We start from the raw sequence: 24,368 nt of genomic DNA on the forward strand, positions 1-24,368 counted from the left end.
AATGTGCGTTGTCAGCCTTCACAGTGTAATCCTGTTGTTTTGAAGTCCATTGGAAGTGTTTAATTTCCCTATAATTTGGATAAAATTTGTTAAATCTAAGAAAAGCATTCAGATCTATCGAATTTTAATACAGGTTTTTTTTATGATTAAAGGGAGCAAATATTCTTCTGACAGATAATGGCCATGTGAAATTAGGTAAGAATATATTTTTCCTCCCTTTTAGAATTAATAACTTGTTAACCAGTGACTGGATGGTTGGCATTCTTCTGTACAAATTAAATTGGGTTCTTAATTCATGCATTTTTTTTGCTCCAGAAAAGTTCTTTTTATCAGGTGCAGGATTTGAAGACTAGGGCACAGAACTGGAAGTTGAGGGTGTCAAGAGAAATTAGGAAATTTAGCAAACTTTTTTTAGTTGCGGAGCAGATCACCAGCAGGGGCGGTGGAACAAAAATCAAGGGCATGTTTTGAAAAAGGACTGAATTAATTCGGATTAGGAAAGGGGATACATAGCTATTAGTTCCAGAATTAGGGTGAGGAAACTAATGGGAGATGTGGGAGATGGTCCAATAGTCTCCTGTCCAAATGTGTTACTATGCAAGCAACGTTTTTGCTTTACTCCTTCAATTATGCTACTTCAATTATTATGATTTATATATGATAAACTTCATTTATTAAACTTTTTCAATGAAAGACTGCTGAACTTAGATTGTAAGAATTCCTTAATGTATGCAGGCTAATTAATTGACGTCTCTGGTGCATGGAGTGATATTCATTATTTTTATACATGAGCTACTCTCGTGACAAAACCATTTCTGCTTTTCAACTTGTAAGCATTTGGTTTTCTTATGGGAATAATATGAAGATGTTCAGTAAAACAGACTGCTGATCATTAATCCTTAAATAAGGATGCTCGATGTATCTGACATAATCCAGATGTTCAGGGTTGAGGATTATTCATCACAATGCATATGCATAGTTTTAAGTGACCCAAGGCTCTTGAATCATTGCGTGGGGGTGATACATTGTTCACTCAGCAGCACCCGTCCTGGTGCATTCTACAGCGGAGTACTGCTCTCCAGCATGGCTATCAAGTCTGCCTGGAAGAACTGTGACATACGGAATAGAATCCTTGTAGAGGACCCCACAGTACAACCTGAAGGATCAAACCTTCCTTGCAAACAGTGGACAACCATCAACCGCCTCAGAACCAGTCATGGTAGATGCTGCCCCCTTCTCTATAGATGGAAGATTAAAACATCCCCATCATGTGACTGTGGAGCTCCTAATCAGACCCTGGAGCACCTGATTGAGCACTGACCTTAGAGGAAATTCGCAGATAGCCTACAAGATATCTATGCTGTTACACAGGAAGCTTTGGCCTGGATATCTGACTTAGATATTGGCATTGATCTGCTTTGCTACTACCATACGAAAGAAGTGTTCACTATTTTAAATGCACAATACTAGGACACAATAATCTGATGATATGTTGATTGCAGTAAGGAGCTGAGCATTATATTTGAGGTACAGGTCCAGGGCAGTGACCCAACAGGCCTATATAAATGAAACTTACTTACTTTGAGCGAATGGGCTATAAGCTAAAAGTAGCTCAGATGTACTTTGCTATTCATAAAATTGCCACATATCGTTAATCCCACTCGTATCCTACCATTCACATTTCAGCTGATTTTGGAGTTTCTGCACAGATTACTGCAACTATAGCAAAGAGGAAGTCGTTTATTGGTACTCCATATTGGTAATGTTGACTCTTTCCTATCATTTTCTTTGTGTCTTTATTTGTGAAAGTAATGGTATTTGATGCTATTGATAATTAAGATGGATAAGTACTGTACATGTTATTATTAAAGCACAACTGAATACAGAAACAAACATCCCTTGAATACATAGACTCCAGTCTAGCTTTTTATGGTGAATAAGTTTAAAAAAAATTGATGTATCCATTTTAGTTCCTCTCCCTTGTTGGGATATTAAAGGTGAGAAACTGATGCTGCTTTTGGATTCAAATGGAATGTGACTTTCACTTCCACAGCATTAATTCTGCGTTAAAGGAGAATTCTGTGCAGAGAATTTTCAGTATAGAGTGTTCTCTCTTCTCTTGATCTACCCCTGTCTACGAATTTAGGAAGAATTCAGTGTCGCCATGTCTTGTTTCTTATTGAGCATCTGTGGCATGCGCTATTTTATACTCTGGTCCCAAAGCCATTCTTGAGCCAGTCACAAAGTAATTTACATGCCCTTTTCTGTATTTAAAGAATAATCGCACACACTCGTTTGTGTAATCCAGGTAAAGAACATAAACCTGAACATCTGTGTGTAAAAGAAAGACTTAAAAAAAAGACTTACATTTATATAGTGCCTTTCACGACCACTGAACGTCTCAAAGCGCTTTACAGCCAATGAAGTAATTTTTTGGAGTGTAGTCACTGTTGTAATGTGGGAAAGGTGCCAATTTGCGCACAGCAAGCTCTCTCAAACAGCAATGCGATAATGACCAGATAATCTGTTTTTGTTATGTTGATTTGAGGGATAAATATTGGCCAGGACACTGGGGAGAACTTCCCTGCTCCTCTTCGAAATAGTGCCATGGGATCTTTTACGTCCACCTGAGAGAGCAGACAGGGCCTTGATTTAACGTCTCATCCAAAAAATGGCACCTCCAACAGTGCAGCACTCCCTCAGCACTGCACTGGAATGTCAGCCTAGCTTTATGTGCTCAAGTCTCTGGAGTGGGACTTGAACCCACAACCTTCTGACTCAGGCGAGTTATCCCTCAACCAACATCACAAACAGATTAACTGGCCATTTATCTCATTGCTGTTTGTAGGACTTTGTTATCTGCAAAGTTAACTGGTGCATTGCATACATTACAACAGTGACGACACCTCAAAAAATAATTCATTGGCTGTGAAGCGTTTTGGGATTCTGAGGATGTGAAAGGTGCTATATAAATGAAACTTTCTTGTCACTATTGCCTCTCTTGTTCGATATCCTCTTCCAAGCCCAAATTGACATTGTTCTGCCTTTGCTCTTAACCTTCTTGTAAGCCATCTGTGCATAATCTTTGAGGCATATGGCATCAAACTGATGGTGTGAAGCTAGTCACATTTGCTAGAATTTAGCCTTTTTTCCAGAGGCAATATAATAATCCTTTGACAATTCAAGGAACATTCTGCAAATGGGGCTAGCGGAGATCGATAGCAAGTTAGGTACCGCATCCCTGTGGAAGTGAGATGGCCTTTCCTTTTCCTGGACTTGCATTTTCCATATGTTTTTCTTCCCTTTCCTCAATTCCCAAGGTGTTGTAGAAGGCACATGTGAACCAGGTGAAATTCATCTCGTCACCACAGACTGACTGGATGGTTGTCTATGAGAGCCAACCTCTACTCTGCATGCTGTAGCAGTGATGGCAAGGTTTTTGGCAGATCTATTTGGGAGCAGCAGTTGGTGTATCTGAGCTAGGGCCTTTATCTTTCTAAAGTGCTAGCTTGATATAGTTTCTACAATGTTAGAGAGATGCCTGAATGACACAAAGACTAACTACCTTGTGAGATCTTCATTATTCTTTGAATGATAGCACCTGTCGCACTCCGCATTCTACCCTTACCAATCCTTCAGGCCTTGCTGGCTCATTATTTGTCTTATGGGTATGGAAACTGTTTCAGCTTATCAACCACAGAAGTGCACTTGTTCAACTCCTGGGCCTTTATATGTTGTGGGAGTATGAGGATGTCACATGAGGGTGACCGTCATGATATGTTGGCAAAAAGCCTTGATTCCCCAGAAGCAACAAAAAAGTTCCAATGTTGTTTGAAGGATGTTATCATTCAAAGAATGCTGAATTCTCTACATGGTAGGTAATCTTATTTAATATTCTGCATCCTTCACATTTCAAGAGTTACGCCAAGTATGGATGCCCATCACAGAGAATATTGCTGGGAAGGTGTCCTTTAATTGGATGTCATTCACATAACTTCTCCTATGCAATATATAAAGTACCCATCTATGAGGCCTGTTGGTTTCTTTTTCCTGCTGAGAAAAACACTTGTTGATACTCTTCATATCATCTTGTTTAGTAATCAGACTGGGATTAAATGCTGATTTAAATGCAGTAGTATTTTTTATGTTTGCCAATGAACACGGCAGCTATTTTTACTGCGCCTCATACAGATTTGCTGTGGGTTTTGCTGCCATACGTCCAGCAATGCCATGAACATTTGAATCCTGCTTTGTAGGCTGTGTGCATCCAAAGATTTGGCATGGCTGTGCAAAAACTTCTGTTGCTGCTGCCTTGTCTATGGTTCCCGTTCAGCCCAGGTGAGAGTTGACCGCATGGCCTGAGAAGGCCCAGGTGAGTCATTGTTGATTAGCATTAGCACTGAGGGCTGTATCATTGACGACTCCATTGGTGCTAATTGAGGTGGATGAGTGACACCCATTCATTTAAAACACCTTCACTAATGGAGCTGAGTTTTAGTGAAGTACATAATTGACCGTGTAATTTTGTTAGCGACCGCTATAGAATTTATGGTGGGGAAAAAAGTTCCTGGGGCATTTTTGACTGTAAATATGAAACAAAAAATGAGATTGGGTCTGATTGGGAAAATATTTTGGTTTTATTTCTATTTTATGTGAAAATCTACAGGCAAAAGATCAGTTTAAATTGTGAACTTCATTTGTTCTCTAGGATGGCCCCAGAGGTTGCGGCTGTGGAGAGGAAAGGTGGATATAACCAACTGTGTGACATCTGGGCAGTTGGCATAACTGGTATTGAGTTAGCTGAACTTCAGCCTCCAATGTTTGACTTGCATCCAATGAGGTAGGAACTGAAACAAGTCTTGTTTTGTTGATGTTTTAGCATATAAAGACTTTCCCCTCTTCACACTGGCTAAATATTTTCAGTTACTTAAATGTTGGTTTCACAACACACCTTGAAGGGATGCTACTGCCATTTAAGGGACTTGTTGGGCACCCTGATTTAGTGAAGTCGTAAACTCTGAAAATGCTGCTGTAATAAAGATATAACCTCTGCAGGAATGCCGACTCAGGTTTTGTACTTTGCCCATAATGTGATTGGCGCAGTGTTATTGAATCCTCTTTAAACAAATATGGTAAAGCCTTTTTACCAGTAGCAGTAATGCACCATTTAAGCTGCAATGTTTCTGATCATAAAAGTGGTAAAATTCCATGCAGCAGTTGCCATTTATGAGGCAGTGCGTGAAGGCATGTCTAAGAAAGGTGTATTTCACAGTCAAAACTGCCAAGATATTTTAATTTGTATTGTGCATGTATATCTATTCTTCTATTCTATTCTATCTATCTATCTACGAGCTGGGGAGCCCCGCGTTGCGAGGGCAATTTTGGGGTGCTTGGTCTCCCTGCCCCTGTGTGTCCCCCCTCTCCCTGTCATGTCCTATCCCTCCCTCCCCCCCCCTCCCCTCCTCTCCCTCCCCTCCTCTCCCCTGTCTCCCTCCCTCCCCCACTCCCCTCTCTCCGGCCCCTCCCACTGCCTAGCGCCTGAGGTCCGGAGCTGAGGTCCCCCGCGTATCGCGTGGCTGATGGACGGCCGCTGTGGGCGGGCGGGCAGCGCATGTGCGGGCGGCGCGAGCCCACCGCGATTTCCCGAGGCTCGCTCGCCACCCCCCCCGCGATTTCCCGAGGCTCCCCCCCCCCCCCGCGATTTCCCGAGGCTCTCTTTTCCCCCCCCCCCCCCCCTATTAAATTGTTATTTAATTCCCTAACACATCATTAAAATATTTACCTTAGTTCCCTAACACACAGAAAGTGTGGGGGAAAAAATTGTGGAAAATCAAGATGGCGGCCACTCACCTCGGTTCAGAAGGATAAGGCCCGCCCACACACGCACCGATTGGTCGACCGGTCAGGTCACCGAAGCGTAGGATTGGTCAATCGTCGAGTCACTCGACACTCAACTGTAGGATGGCATGCGCCCGTCCGATTGGTCGACCTCGACGTCACACGGTTGCTAATGAGCGGAACGCTGAACGTTTTTCAGATACCGCGGGCGGGATTTTTGTCCGGCCGAAACGTAAATACGCCTATGACCGGTCCGGAATCGCAAGCTTTCTTTTCAGGCGACGCGCGCGTCGGTACGCTCTCTAACTTTCAAACGGGCGGACAGACAGACATCCGGACAGGGCAATTTTGGGGCGTTTGGTCTCCCTGTCCCTGTGTGTCCCCCCTCTCCCTGTCATGTCCTCTCCCTGTCCTATCCCTCCCTCCCCCCTCTCCCTCCCCTCCCCTCCCCTCCCCTCTCCCTCCCCTCCCCTCCCCCCCCCCGCTCCCCCACTCCCCTCTGTCCCTCTCTCCGGCCCCTCCCCCTGCCTAGTGAGCCCCGCGTTGCGAGGGCAATTTTGGGGCGTTTGGTCTCCCTGCCCCTGTGTGTCCCCCCTCTCCCTGTCACGTCCTCTCCCTGTCCTATCCCTCCCTCCCCTCTCTCCCTCCCTCCCCTGTCTCCCTCTCCCCACCGCTCCCCCACTCCCCTCTGTCCCTCTCTCCGGCCCCTCCCCCTGCCTAGTGAGCCCTGCGTTGCGAGGGCAATTTTGGGGCGCGAGGGCAATTTTGGGGCGTTTGGTCTCCCTGCCCCTGTGTGTCCCCCCTCTCCCTGTCATGTCCTCTCCCTGTCCTATCCCTCCCTCCCCTCTCTCCCTCCCTCCCCTCCCCTCTCTCCCTCCCCTCCCCCGCTCCCCTCTGTCCCTCTCTCCGGCCCCTCCCCCCTGCCTAGCGCCTGAGGTCCGGTGCCGTTGCTGAGGTCCCCCGCGTATCGCGCGGCTGATGGACGGCCGCTGCGTGCGGGCGGGCGGCGCATGCGCGGTGAGTGCGGGCGGCGCATGCGGGGTCAGTGCGAGCGGCCCGCGGGAGCCGGCAAGGCCGTTAGCGAGCGGGAAACTTCGGGCGGCGCGCCCCGCGCTCTGTCCGCGACACCTGAGAGGGGGAAGTAGAGAGAGACAGAGAGGGAAGAGGAGAAGGAGAGAGAGGGAAGAGGAGAAAGAGAGAGAAATTTTTTCAGCTTCAGGCCCCGAGTCCCCCCTGCGCGAGGGTGAGGAGGAAGGGGGGGGGGGGTGGGGTTTGCTAAACACAATATAAAACTCAAATAAATTGTTAATTAATTGCCTAACACATAATTGAAATATTTACCTTAGTTTACGCCTATGACCGGTCCGGAATCGCAAGCTTTCTTTTGAGGCGACGCGCGCGTCGGTACGCTCTGTAACTTCCAAACGTATAGAGACCAGGCGGACAGACAGACAGAAGAGCCGCTTTATATATATATAGATTAGATAGATAAAAGGATACTTCTGTCTGTCATTCCGTCTGTCTGTCTGTGTCTTGAATTAACTCGAAAGTTATAGAGCGTACCTACACGTGCGTTACGTCGAAAGAAAGCTGACAATTCCAGAACCGTCCTAAGCGTATTTACGTTTCGGCCGGACAAAAATTGCGCTCGCGGTATCCCAAAAAAGTTCAACATTCCGCTCATTATCCGCTCATTAGCATCGAGTGACGTCGAGGTCGACCAATCGTACGGCGGGGTCCTGGCGCGTGCGGCCGGGCCCTCCTACGGTCGAGTGACGGGACGATTGACCAATCCTACGCTTCGGTGACCTGACGATCCACCAATCGGTGCGTGTGTGGGCAGGCCTTATCGTTCTGAACCGAGGTGAGTCGCCGCCATCTTGATTCCAAACTTTTCCTATTTCCCGCTTTCTGCGTGTTTCTTTTCAAATCTACATTTCCAGCAAAAAAAAAAGTTGCTTTTAAAAGACACTTTTTTAAAAAAGTTAATTAATTTGTAAATCTTTTGTCTAACCTCTATAATTTTCCTACCTTTCACCGTTTTTCCAGGCCTCAAAGCCTGGGCGTCTGTTGACCAGCCACGCCCGAGCTAGGCGCCTCCCGACGCGATCGACAAAAGGCCAGTGATCGCCGCCATCTTTGTGAAGGCTGGAGGGGGCGGACCTGAGCCGAGCGTCGCCGCTGCCGCCATCTTAGTAAAGGCGGGCGGGGCGGGAGTCAGCGTCCGCGTCATCTTCTGCCCGGAGCGCGACTTGAGTCCGGCCGGGCCTCACGCGGTCGGTTGCGCCGCGGCGTCTCTCTGGTCTTGAAGCCGGCTCGGGCGGGGACATCGTGGGGGCGGGACATCGGGAGATCGCGGGGGCGGGAGATCGCGGGATCGGGGGGGGGGGGGCGGGACATCGGGGCTCGGGGACTCCTCCCCCCCTCCTTCCTCCCTCCCTCCCTTCCTTCCCCCCTCCTTCCTTCCCCCCTCCTTCCTTCCCCCCCTCCTTCCTTCCCCCCCTCCTTCCTTCCCCCCCTCCTTCCTTCCCCCCCTCCTTCCCCCCCTCCTTCCCCCCCCCCTCCTTCCCCCCCTTCCCCCCCTCCTCTTCCCCCCCCTCCCCTTCCCCCCCCTCCTTCCCCCCCCTCCTTCCCCCCCTCCTTCCCCCCCTCCTTCCCCCCCTCCTTCCCCCCCTCCTTCCCCCCCTCCTTCCCCCCCTCCTTCCTTCCCCCCCTCCTTCCTTCCCCCCCTCCTTCCTTCCCCCCCTCCTTCCTTCCCCCCCTCCTTCCTTCCCCCCTCCTTCCTTCCCCCCCCCTTTCCCCCCCTCCTTCCCCCCCCCCCTCCTTCCCCCCCCCTCCATCCTCCTCCCTCCCTCCTCCCGCCCCCCTTCAGTCGCGCTCTCTCTCTCTCTCTCTCTCTCTCTTTTCCAACAACAACATGCCCTCGAAAAAGCCTCGGCACCGCCGGGCACTCCAGCTAGTTAATATATAAAGAAAGAGCTTGCATGCAACAAACTGTCCACTACATCAGTTTGTGTTAAGAGTACCCTGTGATTGGTCTCTACTGTTCAGCCACAGTGCGCTGGGTGTTTCCTGGTGTCTACTCACGATTTAATACATTTTAAAATGAAATCTTTTCAGGGCATTTTCTATGGTAATTAAAATGGTGAGATGTGCTGCTAATAATTTAATTGGTCTATGTTCATTCACCCATGTGATTTATTAGAGAATTTTGTTCTCCTGTCAAAGCTTTAATTTTGAGTGAAATGAAGAATTAAACCTTTTCAGCACCATGAACCAGAAAAAGATTGATTTTAATTTTGCTATAAGCGTTGATCTTAATACCAGGGCTAGCAACGTTTAGCAGTCTTGTGAATTTTTTTTTTTAATTGCACAATTCAGATTTTAGAAATGATATTTTAGTAACAATTACTGACTTAGGAAACTACAATGTCACCAAATGACATACATCTTTTATTAGTTGTGAAAATGCATGAAACTGTTCAAGCTTGCTAAGGTCCATCACAGTGAGTGAATGCTGCCTGAAAAATCAATAAGTTATTGAACTAATCTGAGACTTGAAGAGATACATTTTCTTTTAATAATGCCAGTTTCAAGTCCATTTAAATCTAGAGATGTGTTTTTCTAGAATGTGATAAATCACAACACCCATCTTGAACCAACATATGCAACCTTTTTATCAATTGTGGTGCATTGATCTGGTCCCCTACTCTAAAGGGTTTAAGTTACTCTTTAAAAGAAGCTTTTTTTAGCTTATTTACCCTATCAATTTCCTCCATTGTTTTTACCAGTAATTTATAATTTACTTTGAATAATGAGCATGAGCCTACAGACCATGAAGAAAAATCCAAAATTACATATGAATTATATAGTGAACAAAATGTTAATATAATTGTGTCCTTAAAATGATCTTACTGCTTATATATTACCAAAAGAATGCTGTTAAAAAGGTTTCTAAACAACTTGCAATTTTGAACATTGGTCATTTTTAAAGATGATGAATAATGTAGAGTGTGCATAACAATCACAGAAACCCCACAGTGCAGATAGAGGCCACCTCGGCCCATCGAGCCTGCACCGACACATCCCACCCGATCCCCGCAACCCCCACACCAACACACATCCCACCCCATCCCCGTAACCCCACGCATTTAATCCCCCTAACACTAAGGGTCAATTTATCATAGCCAACCAACCTAACCCGCACATCTTTGGACAACAATGAAAATGATCTATATTGCGCACACACACGACAGGATTTTTAACTGTCCACTAGCATTCGCCAGAATGATACCAAGGTTTAAAGGTTTACAAGATGAAACATAGAAACCTAGAAGATAGGAGCAGGAGTAGGCCATTCGGCCCCTCGAGCCTGCTCCGCCATTCAATGAGATCATGGCTGATCATTCAAATTCAGTACCCTGTCCCTGCCTTCTCCCCATATCCCTTGATCCCTTTAGCCTTAAGAAATATATCTAACTCCTCCTTGAATATATTTAATGAATTGGCCTCCACTGCCTTCTGTGGCAGAGAATTCCACAGGTTCACCACTCTCTGGGTGAAGAAATTCCTCCTCATCTCAGTCCTAAATGGCTTACCCCTTATCCTTAGACTATGATCCCTAGTTCTGGACTCCCCGGCCATCGGGAACATCCTTCCTGCATCTAGTCTGTCCAGGCCTGACAGAATTTTATAGGTTTCGATGAGATCCCCTCTCAATCTTCTAATCTCCAGTGAGTACAAGCCCAATCGACACAATCTCTCCTCATACGTCATTCCTGCCATCCCAGGTATCAACCTGGTGAATCTTCGCTGCACTCCTTCCATGGCAAGAACATCCTTCCTCAGATAAGGCGACCAAAACTGCACACAATACTCAAGGTGTGGTCTCACCAAGGCCCTGTGCAACTGCAGCAAGACATCCTTGTTCCTGTACTGAACCCGCTTGCTACGAAGGCCAACATACCATTTGCCGCCTTAACCGCCTGCTGCACCTGCATGCTTACCTTCAGCGACTGGTGCACAAGAACACCCAGGTCTCTCTGCACTTCCCCTTCTCCCAATCTATTGCCATTCAAATAATAATCTGCCTTCCTGTTTTTGCCACCAAAGTGGATAACCTCACATTTATCCACATTATAGTGCATTTGCCATGTTTCTGCCCAATCACCCAACCTGTCCAAATCGTACTGGAGTTTCACGACATCCTCCTCACAGCCCACCCAGCTTTGTGTCATCTGCAAATTTGGAGATATTACATCCAATTCCCTCGTCCAGATCATTAATATATATTGTGAACAGCTGGGGTCCTAGGACCGATCCTTGCGGTACCCCACTGCCTGCCATTCGGAAAACGACCAGTTTATTCCAACTCTTTGCTTTCTATCTGCCAACCAGTTCTCTATGCAAGTCAATACCTTGCCCCCAATCCCATGTGCCTTAATTTTGCAAGCTAATCTCTTATGCGGGACCTTATCGAAAGTCTTCTGAAAGTCCAAATACACCACATCCACTGGTTCTCCCTTATCTATTTTACCAGTTACATCCTCAAAAAATTCCAGTAGATTAGTCAAGCACGATTTACCTTTTGTAAATCCATGTTGACTTTGTCCGATCCTGTCACTGCTTTCCAAGTGCTCTGCTTTACATCCTTTATAATGGACTCTAGCATTTTCCCCACTACTGATGTCAGGCTTACCGGTCCATAATTCTCTGCTTTTTCTCTACCACCTTTTTTGAATAGTGGGGTAACATTAGCTACTCTCCAATCCATGGGTACTGTTCCAGAGTCTGTTGAGTTCTGGAAGATGACCAGCAATGCATCTACTATTTCTAGGGCCACTTCCTTAAGTACCCTAGGATGTAGATTATCAGGCCCTGGGGATTTATCAGCCTTCAATTCCGTCAACTTCCCCAACACCATTTCCCTACAAATACTGATTTCTTTCAGTTCCTCTCTCTCATTAGTCCCGATGTTCCCCGACATCTCTGGGAGGTTATTTGTGTCCTCCTTTGTGAAGACCGAACCAAAATATGTATTTAATTGGTCCGCCATTTCTTTGTTCCCCATTACAAATTCCCTTGATTCTGACTGCAAGGGACCTACGCTTGACTTCACCAATCTTTTTCTCTTCACATATCTATAAAAGCTTTTACAGTCAGTTTTTATGTTCCCTGCAAGCTTACTTTCATAATCTATTTTCTCCCTCTTAATTAATCCCTTTGTCCTCTTTTGCTGAATCCTAAACTGCTCCCAATCCTCAGGTTTGCTGCTTTTTTTGGCCAATTTATATGTCCTCTCTTTGGATCTTGTTATCCCTGATTTCCCTTGTTAGCCACGGTTGAGTCATCTTTTTTGATTTATTTTTATGCCAAACTGGGATAAACAAATTCTGTAGTTCATCCATGTGATCTTTGAATGTTTGCCATTGCCTATCCACTGTCGACCCTTTGAGGACAATATGCTCAAAGTTGGCCTTGTATTTTGAGTTTAGAAGGTTGAGGGATGATCCAATCGATAAAGGGATTCGATAGAGTGCATACAGTTTCCTCTGGTGGGCGGACTCCAGAATAAAAGGGCATAGTCTTAAAATAGAGCCAGGCCATTTAGGAGTGAAATCAGGAAGTACTTTTTCCACACAGGTTAGTGGAAATCTGGAACTCTCTTTTCCCCCCCCCCCCTCCCCACCCAATAGGGTTGTGGATTTTGAGTCATTTGAAATTTTCAAGACTGAGAAAGACAGCTTTTGATTGGGTAAGGGTACCAAAGGATATGGAGCAAAAATTTGTAAATAAAATTGAGGTACAGATCAGCCATGATCTAACTGAATAGTGGAATAGGCTTGAAGGGCTGAATGGCCTACTCCTGTTCCTATATTCACGAGCAATCCTGGGACTTGTGCAAAAGGGCAATTTTGATCGAACAACCTTAAAATTACTTAATGGAGCATGTATACGTGGCTGAATAATCAGTGATTTAACATATGTACCCTCCATCTAGAAATAGATGTTAGCTGCTGACTTTTCACATTTGAAAGATAAACTGCATAACTGGAAGCAATCCAAAACCAAATAGCTTTGTCTTAGTTGATGAAATGTGCAATTCTGATGAATGGCCTGGGAAGGCTAACATTGTCAGTCTTTTGTAATCTCGGCTAAAGTCTCACCTGCACAGGACGTGCACACGCAGATGCTATGACTGTGTTAAAACCATGTTCGCAGCTTCTTTGCACTTCTCGGATCACATGATTTGCTATTTCCTATTGAAACCAGATGTCATGCAGAATAATTACTACTGATCAGTTTGAAATGTGAAAGCACCAGCCTGGAAGTGTGTGTTATGTATTGGCTTCTTCTGTAACTTGATGAATCTGAATCAAGTCACTAGATATGTGGTTTGTCTTCCTTTTATTCTAGTGTAGACTTTCAAAACAAAACCTTCCTCGATCCACCCTGCCTCATTCTTCATAGTTATGGGTTATCTAACAGATTATTCCTGTCTTCATGTTACTGCTGTTGGCGATAAATGCAATATGTAATTTCCTACACCCTACCGCACAGCATGCAATTCATCTCTACAATTCTCCAGTGGCTTTAATAATTTCTGTTACCGTTTAAAGGTTTGGTAAGCATTCTTTCCACTAGTTACTCTGGGCAACAATGTATCTCAATGTTCAACCACCCAGAAGAATGCTCTAGTGGGCCAGTTCAGTTTTGGACTGGCTTTAGCTGAAAAATGCTCCAGCACATTCTCTGAATTTGGAGCATAAATGTTTGCCATGTTCGGGATGCATCACTACCCCTAACTATTCTGCTGACTATTCTGGCTTTATTTGCTTTTGTGGCCACCATGAAAGCAGAAAGTGACGTGTACCCCTCTGTTGTGGGTATTAAAGCAAGGAGAAACCCCATGTTTCTTTAGTTTCACCTTGCTGGGAGATAAATGTCTTGTGCTGAAGTTGGTGGTATTTGGAAGTCAAATTAAACAAGTGAGTATCTACACTTACTTTTCAGATCTGTGCATCCTTTTTATATTCCACATACAGTTTTTAAAGAAAATTTAGGGGCCTGCATGGCAAGTTAGCTTCCCTAATATAGTGGCTGTTCTATGACATCAGGATTTCTTTGAGATGAAATGACCTCCAACATCATCTATTGTGCACCGACACTAATGTGCTAAATAAATAAGTGTTCTATGTTTATTATATTCCCTCTATTCCCCAAATATCTCTTGAACGTTCTTGTGCCCCTCCTAATTCTCCCAGTGGAGAATAAAAATAAAGTTAGCCTCCATTTGCTTCCTTAACTGCTCCCCCCCCCCCCCCCCCAAATCTCGCTCTCTCGAAGGCATGAAGAATTTAATACTGCCCTCCCCCGCCCCCAATAGAGTTTGACCCAATTAAGTTGGAAATCTACAGGACTCCTGTGCACTTCCTGTCCTCTCCCATCAACATGTGTCCATAGATATCTGGTGTTCCCAGAAATATAAACTGCTTTTGAATCTGTGTGAAAACTGGCATAGCTGCATCTCCAAGTAGTGTTCCCAAGCCCTCATTGTGTCGGCAGGATCAGTGGACCCTTGTGGGACATTAAATCAGGAGGAACAACTAGGCAGAAATAAGATGAAGGAGTAAGCAGGGCACAGGAAGACATATTAGGGAGAAATGAGAAGAATGAACACTAGAAGCATAGTATGAATTTGGATGGGGGGGGGGGGGGGGGGGGACTTTAACCCAAAAAAAGGGGTGGGTTGGAGTCGGGTGGGAAGTTGAAGTGTTAAAAATCTAAATCTGAATCCTGAACCCAACATGCCCATTTTCATTTTTAATTGGGAGGGGGGGGGGGGGGCGGGGTGGAGGGCGGGCAGCCAACCTGCTCCCAGGAGGCAGGCTGCCTATTTAAATATTATAATGAGGCTGGCATGGCTCAGATTTAACCACCATTTTAAATTTAACAGTGGTTGGGTGGTTTTTGTAGGCCTTGTGAAACCTGCCAGCTAATGGAAGGCGAGGACTGCTGGATCCAGGAGTTAAGTGTAAAGGTAAGGCTTTACACTGGCCTCCTGGATCCAGCGTCCCTGCCTAACCCATCCCCTGCGATCGGAGACCCTTCATGAGGCCTCCGATCGCCTTTCCGGCCCCTCCGATGCTCCTCCAACCTCCACTCAATCTCTCCCTCTCTGCTCTCTGTGGCCGATTGCCTCAGACCTACCCGCCCACAGTCAGCTTCTCCATCTGGCTGGCTGAAACGAGATTTCAAATGCAAATCAGGCCCTGCCATTAAATTCGGCAGAGCCTGCGGGAAATCCGTTCTCCCAGGTTTCCCGACCGCTTCCGAGCCACCCCGCTCCCAACCCGCCAAAGGATTAAAATTCAGACCTGGAAGTTTATATCTCTCAAAGTTTAAATTACATACTTGGTCCCTAAGCCCCCAGTGCCCCATAACAGAAGTAAAGCTAAAGAATGTAGAGGAGGAATGACTGAAGAAGGAAATAGCAGTGAAGGAATTAAAGAAACATGAACCCCAGCAGAGAACAATAGAGGCAGAAAAGAAAAGCAAGGAGAAGCAAAAGGCTGGAAAAAGAAGCAACCTTGGGGTGAATAAATGTTTGTTTTAAAAACTTAAATGAGTTAAGGTATATAAAGAAAAGCAGGGAACAGTTGCATTATTCATAGACTAGCAGGGGAGCCCGGCATTGCCAGGGCAATTTTGGGCTGCGTGGTCTCCGTGCCCCTGTGTGTCCCCCCTCTCTGTCCCTCTCCCCTTCTCCCTGTGCTGTCCTCTCCCTCCCTCCCCCCCCCCCCCCCCCTCACCTCCCCCTCCCTCCCCTTCTGATAGCGGCCGTGCGGGGCCTAGCGCTTGAGGCGCGGCAGGGCTGTCGGGCGGAGACGGACCCAAGCTGAGCTCTCGCGCGGCTGACGAGCGGCCGCTGCCGCTCCCCCGACCGCTGTGTGTGTCGGGCCGAGCGGTTGCGAGGCACGGCCCAAGTGAGCCCAACTTACCTGCCGGTGCGGCGGGGCAGGAGCGGGATCAGGAGCCGCAATGTGAGGGTTGCTGTGGGGATGGAGCTCCCCCGCGGGTGGCGCGGTTGACGGTCGGCCGCTGCCGATGACCTGCCCGCTGCGTGGAAACTCACCTGCCGCTGCCGGAGTCGGAATCTGGGGGTTTGTTTGGCTGGTGGTGTCCCTGTGGGGATGAAAAAAATGGCGGCAAAGTTTAGGGAGACTGGAGCATTAGGTCCTGCCTGTGACGCACCGATTGGTCAACCATCAGGTGAGTGAACTGTAGGATTGGTCAAGCAGCACGTCACTCAACACTAATGAGAGGTAGGATTGGTCAAGCGCTAATGAGTGGATTTTTGAGTATTTTTGAACGTTTTTTGTGCACTGTGCAAACAATTTTGTGTGACGAAAAGTAAATACGCCTACGAGAGTCCCCTAATAAGCTTTCTTTTGATATAACATGTGTAGGTACGCTCTATAACTTTTGATTGTATAGCCGGACAGAGAGACAGAGACACATACTGTTTTATATGTATAGATACTTATTGATGCATTTGTATTAATATATATAGGGAACAAACAGATACAAATACAGTGGGCAAAATGTGACCCATAGGAAATGGATGATCAGGGAATGTCAGTTCCTCATTTCACTCACCCTAATTTGGTCAAATCAGGTCCTGAAGCAGCCAAACTTCAGCTCTCCAAGCGGAGTATAGACTTTATTATATGTGACCTCTCCATTCAAAGTTATAATTTAAGGCTGTCTGATTTATTTTAGGGCTTTATTTTTGATGACGAAAAGCAACTTCCAGCCCCCAAAGTTGAAGGACAAGATAAAATGGTAGGAAACATTTGGACATTTTTGTCTTTTTAGACCTATTCAGTTTCCAGATTGATTCAATACAGAATGTTTTCTTTTCAGGTCAACTAATTTTCATCACTTTGTAAAACTGGCACTTACAAAAAATCCCAAAAAAAGACCTACTGCTGAGAAGTTATTGCAGGCAAGTATAGTGCATTTTGTGATACTATATATGTGTATGAATATTTAAGTAATTCCCTTATACTTTCGAATTCTTTTTCAGCACCCATTTGTGGCACAGTCTCTGAGTCGTACACTTGCTATTGAATTGCTTGATAAGTTGAACAACCCAGATCATTCCAGTTACCATGACTTTGATGATGATGATCCCGAGGTAAAATATATATCTTTGGCCATATTTATGAATTTTTATTTTGTAATCTCAAAATCTAAATGTCCTTGGAAGCCTTGGGACTAATTCTCTTTTAATCAAAACTGTTAGAATAGAAAAATACAGGAAAATAAAATGTCCTTTTATGCAATTGTTCCTATTTGATTTGTTTGGTGAATTCTGATGCTGATTTGCATGTTCACCTGAAAAATGTGCTTACATTTTGTGTAAAAGTGTGCCTCCAGTTTTATTTTAAAAATCTCTAAGAATATCCCGATTAAAAGGTACATGCGTTGCAAATGCTGTCCAATGAAAGTATTCTATAAGCTGTCAATCCATCATGAGTTCCTAATCTCTGTACAATGTAGTTATTTTAAATGGCATTGATGAATTACTTTAAGTGTTACAATAATAATGCTGTGCACCTATCCCAGAAATTCGGGTCTCCACGGATGAGTACGCACTGGGTACTCAACGCGTGGGCCCGATGGAAGTGCTGGTTTCCTGCATGTGCGGGAAACTGGCACTTCTGTTCCTCTGAAAGCAGGGGTTCAGAGGTCAAACACGTGCGCGGGGGAGTCTGCGCGTGTGCTTTGAACTTACGTTTTTTTTACAGGTTTCTCTGGGAGGCTAAGTCTTTAGAATTTAGAAATGTAAAAAGCAGGCGTAAGGCCTGCTTTTTACAAGGTAAGTGGTCAATTAATTAAAATTAAAACATTTTTTCCACAGGTTTATTATTTCTAAATACTTTAAAGCAAGGTAAGTTTATTTTTAGCCCCGTTAGAATATAAAATTATTTTTTCAAAAATTTAAATTATTTAAAATAGTTATTTAATGTAATTTATAGTTTATTTAAAGTGTGATTTAAAAAAAAAAAAAAAAAAAAAAAATTATTTGAAGGTTTACTGCTATTTTGGGGCCGTAGTATTTATAAGCCTTGACAGGTCTTCCTGTCAATACTTATGAATGGAGCATTCCCTGCTCCGATTGGCTGCCCATGGCCCACGTGATCCCAGGGGATGCATCGAACTAACTACGCCCCTGGGATACGCAAGCACTGCGCGCTGGCAGCTGTGCCAGGCCCCGGATCGGAATTCCATGGGGCCCTACAGCTCAACTGCCAGCACGCAAGGTAAGTGCAGGTTGGGGGCTTACACCCGCGGGAAGCCCCCGACCCGAATTTCTGGGCCATTATATATTTGTGAAAAATTATGTTCATCACAATAGTTGTTGAACTAAAAGTAAATAAAACTTTTGTTTTAACGTACTTATTCCGATTCATTGGGTGCACTCAATGAGGAATGTATTTATAAATTAGCACCCCATTCTGGAATTTCCCACTAAATCAGTTTTAATTTTAGAATTGGTGCTAATGAAAGTATTCATCAACATGTCCATTGGCTAGTGTATATGTAATAATGCATCGGCTATAGTGAACCTTAAAACCAAAGTGGAATTTTTAATTGACAAATTATAAAACATGGTGTGTAATTGCACTAGTAATGAATGCAAAACCAACCTGTCATTGGTAAGACAGTGTACAGCCAATTGGTGCAAAGGAATGAAAAACAAGGAAATCATAGGGGGCGATTTTGCCAGCCCTGGGGAGGCAGGTTTGGAGATGGGACTGCCGGGAAAATGGCAGAATCTGGGGGCGGGTACCCATCCTGCCCCCAACCCGCCTCTGTGCCATCTTCCCAGGAGGCGGGTAGCCGACCTGCACCAGGTCCCGTCTCCTGGAGGTGGGAAGGGGATTACAGCCACTTAACTGCCTGTTAACAGGTAGTTAATAGGCAGTTAAGAGGATTATCCCCATTTTTTCCAACAGAGGTGCGGACATCCCGACGTCGGGGAAACCCCACCAGGGTCAGCGAAGCGAGCAGTGGGTCTGTGGGGGTGAGAGGGGTCCAAAAGCGTGCTGTTGAGGTAAGTGATGGGTGCAAGTGTGGAGAGGTAAGTATGTGAGGTGAGTGAAAAGTGTTTAGAAAAAGGTTACTTACCTTTGTTTCTTCCTGCATGCTTCAATCGTTGGGGATCCGGAGGCTTCGGCATCTCCACTGCAGAGATGACAGAATAGCTGCTGCATTCTCTGATGCAACAGCCATCTGCTTTCTGCTCAGGAAATAGGTTTGGTGAGCCTTGGGTACAAGAACTCACCGAACAACAGAGAATAAGAACATAACATAACATAAGAAATAGGAGCAGGAGTAGGCTTTTCAAAGCTGTCAAACGATGACAATTCATCTGTCAAAAATTTTTGACGGATGAAAGGTCATATGCTGACGTTCTCTGTCACCGGCTTTCCCTTAATTGGCCATCAATCAAAGGAAAATAGCGTGGATTGGCCACAAGTTGCTGGAGGCGGGACTAAAAATCGACAAGCTGCAGTCCTGCCTCCAACGCGCTCCCATTGGCAAAATCACCCCCATAATGTCAGAAGTATTATAACAGACTTTGTTATTTCCTAATCTTGTTTGAAGAAAAACATTTTTACTATTCATTTAATTGAAATAGGTGCGTGACATCTTCTGTGACGAATGTCCAGGGATACAGAAACTGATATTACAAAAGGAAATCCATTAAAGCACAAAAGTAGTAAACAGATACTGTGCAGTAGGTACAAATTGAAACTAGTGCTTTGTATTCACCTACTGACTAATGGACTAGGCAACCATCAAGCACAGGTAGAACATACAGCTTGAAACAGGATCTCACCATCGACGGCCCTTTTAAAGGCAAAGGAAGGATAGCAAATTTTTTGTGTTGTCCCATTCATTTCTTTTTCGTTTGAACAGTGATTGCATCACTGGGGATACTGGTGATACAGGCAGTGTGAAGGAACTGAATTAATGGTAGTGAAATAGTTATACATTTAGGTGTGACTTTGCAAGAAACTGTAACAAATCTAAGACCAACGATGGCTATCTGAATCTAAAATCTAATCAGTAGCTGTTGTGAACAGTTGTGCTAAAGCTATCGCCTCCTTGGGTATTCTAGGAGGTTTTGAGTCCTTTGGTATATTTATTTAGAGTTCAGTCACACTTATGCTAAATTCACTACAGAAATAGCATCAGATTGACAAGTGGAATTGGAAGTTGTAAGACAACCTATAACAAAGGCATCTTTATTGCAGCTCAGATTTACTGTAGATGAAGTTGGTTCAATGGCAAAAATGTTGCATGATTTTTTAAAAGAATGTCCAGAAACTGCTATACTGGGCAGACGTCGACGACTAAGTCCAACACCACCTTCAGTGTGCCAGTGTAGCCTTCGGTCGCCTGAGGAAGAGTGTGTTTGAAGACCAGGACCTCAGACCCGGCACTAAGCTCATGGTCTACAGGGCAGCAGTGATACCCGCCCTGCTGTATGCCTCAGAGACATGGATCATGTACAGCAGGCGCCTCAAAGCACTGGAGAGGTACCACCAACGCTGCCTCCGCAAGATCCTGCAAATCCATTGGCAGGATAGGCGCGCCAACGTCAGTGTTCTTGCTCAGGCCAGCATCGAAGCTTTGACCATGCTCAATCAGCTCCGATGGACGTGTCACATTGTCCGCATGCCCGATACGAGTCTCCCAAAACAAGCGCTCTACTCGGAGCTCCGGCACGGCAAGAGAGCCCCAGGTGGGCAGAGGAAACGCTTCAAGGACACCCGCAAAGCCTCCTTGAAAAAGTGTAACATCCCCACCGACACCTGGGAATCCCTGACCCAAGACCGCACAAAGTGGAGGAGAAGCATCCGGGAAGGTGCCGAACATCTCGAGTCTCTTCGCCGGGAGCAAGCGGAAACCGAGCGCAGGCAGTGCAAGGAACGCACGTCAACCCAAGCACCCCGCCCCCCTCAACCACTGTCTGCCCCATCTGTGACAGAGACTAGGTCCCGCATTGGACTAATCAGTCACCTGCGAACTCATTTTTAACGTGGAAGCAAGTCATCCTTGGTTCCGAAGATACTGCAGCCATATTTGGTGTTTTAGAGATTGGTGAACATTTTTTTTTAAGCCACAGAAGCAAGTCAGGACAACAGTTCCAAATCTAACAATGGTGCAGCTGACTTGTGTTTTAAAGGGAAGTGATGCTTTGCATTTCTTTTACTAATTTTTGTCAAAAATTAGTAAAAGGGACAGTTACCATAAGAGCATAAGAAATTGGAGCAGGAGTAGGCCATACGGCCCCTCGAGCCTCAATAAGATCATGGCTGATAATCGACCTCAACTCCACTTTCCTGTCCGATCCCCATATCCTTTGATTTCCCCTAGAGTCCAAAAGTATATCTATCTCAGCCTTGAATATACTCGAAGACTCAGCATTCACAGCCCTCTGGGGCAGAGAATTCCAAAGATTCACAACCCTCCGAGTGAAGAAATTCTGCCTCATCTCAGTCTTAAATGGCCGACCCCTTATCCTGAGACTATGACCCCTAGTTCTAGACACTCCAGCCAGGGGAAGCAACCTCTCAGCATCCACCCTCTCATTCCCCCTTCAGAATCTTGTATGTTTCAATGAGATCACCTCTCATTCTTCTAAACTCCAGAGTATAGACCCATTCTACACAATCTCTCTCTCATCATAGGACAACCCTCTCATCCCAGGAATCAATCTAGTGAACCTTTGTTGCACTGCCTCCAAGGCAAGTATATCCTTCCTTGGATAAGGAGACCAAAACTGTGCACAGTACTCCAGGTGTGGTCTCACCAAGGCCCTGTACAATTGTAGCAAGACTTCCTTACTCTTATACTCCAACCCCCTTGCAATAAAGGTCAACATGCCATTTGCTTTCCTTATTGCTTGCTGTACCTGCATGCTAACTTTGTGTTTCTTGCACGAGGATACCCAAATCTCTCGGAACACCAACATTTGAAAGTTTCTCACCATTTAAAAAATATTGTGTTTCTATTTTTCCTACCAAAGTGAATAACCTCACATTTCCCTACATTATACTCCATCTGCCACCTTACTGCTCACTCATTTAGTCTATCTATATCCCTTTGCAGACTCTGTGTTCTTCTCACTGTTTACAGTCCCACCTAGTTTTGTATCGTCAGCAAACTTAGATACATAACACTCAGTCCCTTCATCTAGGTCATTTAATATAGATTGTAAATAGCTGAGGCCCCAGCACTGATCCTTGCAGCACCTCATTAGTTACAGCCTGCCAACCTAAAAAAGACCTGTTTACTCTGTTTTCTGTCAGTGAACCAATCCTCTATCCATGCTACTATATCACCCCCTAACCCCATGAGGCCTTATCTTGTCTAATACCCTTTTATGTGGCACCTTATCGAATGCAGAGTTTCTCTAGTGCTTTTTCTCTACATATATTAATTACGTTAGGCTCCTCACCCTCATTTGACCCTTGGTTCCCCACCATTTTTGTTATGCTTTTTGTATCTTCAACTGTGAAGACAGATACAAAATATTTAACGTTTTTGCCATTTCCTTATTCCCATAATTTCTCCTGTCTCAGCCTTTAAGGGACCAACGTTTACTTTTGCTACTCTTTTCCTTTTTACATACTTGTAGAAGCTCTTACACTCTGCTTTTATATTTCTTGCTAGTTTTCTCTCATTCTATTTTTTCCCTTTTATCAATTGTTTGGTCATCCTTTGCTGGTTTCCAAAACTCTCCCAATCCTTAGGCTTACTACTATTCTTCGTAACATTATAAGCTTCTTCTTTCAATCTAATGCTATCCATAACTTCTTTAGTTAGCCACTTTTCCCATGGAGATTTTGTTGAGAATTATGAAATATTTCTTTAAATACTAGCCACTGTTTATCTAACGCCATACCTTTTAATCTATTTTTCCAATCTACCTTGGCCAACTCGCCCCTCATACCTATGTAATTGGATTTATTTAAGTTTAAGACTCTAGTTTTGGTCTTGGGCAAGTCACTCTCGAACTTAATGTGAAATTCTATCATATGATCACTCTGCCCCAGAGGATCCTTTACTGTGAGATTGCTAATTAACCCTGTCTCATTACACACTACAAGATCTAAAATAGCCTGTTCCCTGGTTGGTTCCATGATGTATTGTTCTAGGAAACTGTCCCGAATGCATTCCATGCACTCTTCCTCCAGACTACCTTTGCCAATTTGATTTGTCCAGTCTATATGAAGATTAAAGTCCCCCATGATTATTGCATTACTTTTGTTGCAAGCTCCTACTATTTCTGTCCAACGGTGCAGCTACTGTTAGGGGGCCTTTATACTACTCCAAACAGTGTTTTATGCCCCTTGTTATTCCTTATCTCCACCCATACTGATTCTACTTCCTGATCTTCCGAGCCGAGATCCTTTCTCTCTACTGTCCTTATGTCATCCTTTATTATCAGCCCCCCCCCCCCCCCCCCCCCCCACTCCTTTTCCATTCTGCCTGTCTTTTTGAAATGTCAAGTACCCTGGAACATTTAGTTCCCAACCTTGGCCACCATGCAACCATGTCTCTGTAATGGCTATTAGATCAAACCCATTTATCTATATTCATGCCACGAGTTTGTCTATCTTGTTACGAATGCATCGTGCATTCAGATGAAGAGCCTTTAATTTAAAATTTTCTACCATTATTCCCTGCTTTGCCCTTATTCTCTGCTGCACTGCTACCGTTAAACTCTCTGTCCCTTCCTGTCACACACTGCTTATTTCTACCCAAGTCGCTGCACTTACTGTAGCCAAGTGGTTGGTGTGGAAACTCTTGAGCTGGTAGAACAAATAATACCATTCTTCCCCAATCCCAGTGAATTTTGTGATTTTTGTGCTCATTGGAATGAGAATGGTGGTGCTTGGCGAATGGAATATTTATTCATTACTGCTGCATTGTTCGTATTATACACTTCCAGGCCTGGTACAACATGGGCTACATGGAAATCCTCTAGTACTACCTCAAAATATTCAATATCTTCATATTTAAGAGCACCCACCACTGCTTTTGTATTGCATATCAACCCTTTTGTCCTCTGAGTGAAATAGAATGTTTGGTGCTAAATCATGGTTAAATTTGGACTTGCCTTCGCTAGGATACTGATGAAACACCATTTCCTCTGGACATTTGCAGGCATCACCTGTAAAGCCCTTCTTCCAATCAAGCTGGAGTAAATTAAAATTAAAACCCATGTCCAGGAATTCTGGGGCAAGTGTCCTAATCCTACTTCCTCCTTTTGATTAGACTATCTGCTGTTCTGAAAGCCATCCAAATGGGATTGAATGCTACAGTCTTGACTCCAAACACTATTGGCGACACCAGTGAATCAGGGAGCCCACTTCGTGCCATTCATTTCCCCCTTTAATGCTGTCCATTCTCCCCTGTACTGCCATTAATTTCCCTTCATTGCC

The 24,368-nt window shown here is 44.9% G+C and overlaps 1 protein-coding gene across 14 annotated transcripts in view; it reads left to right on the forward strand.

The window, feature by feature from the left end:
* LOC147121580 (mitogen-activated protein kinase kinase kinase kinase 3-like) overlaps positions 1-24,368 on the forward strand; it is a 244,010-nt gene that overhangs the window by 22,421 nt on the left and 197,221 nt on the right. For all 14 annotated transcript variants that reach the window (XM_085981929.1, XM_085981930.1, XM_085981939.1 and 11 more), the window contains exons 5-10: positions 153-195; positions 1,687-1,759; positions 4,709-4,840; positions 16,621-16,683; positions 16,765-16,846; positions 16,928-17,038. In XM_085981929.1, coding sequence (XP_085838055.1) covers positions 153-195; positions 1,687-1,759; positions 4,709-4,840; positions 16,621-16,683; positions 16,765-16,846; positions 16,928-17,038 — 504 coding nt within the window. The remainder of the gene's footprint in view (positions 1-152; positions 196-1,686; positions 1,760-4,708; positions 4,841-16,620; positions 16,684-16,764; positions 16,847-16,927; positions 17,039-24,368) is intronic.

This window comes from Somniosus microcephalus, chromosome 3 (genome assembly GCF_052327205.1).
Source record: "Somniosus microcephalus isolate GS21.2 chromosome 3, FLI_Smic_1.0, whole genome shotgun sequence".
Classification (NCBI taxonomy): domain Eukaryota; kingdom Metazoa; phylum Chordata; class Chondrichthyes; order Squaliformes; family Somniosidae; genus Somniosus; species Somniosus microcephalus.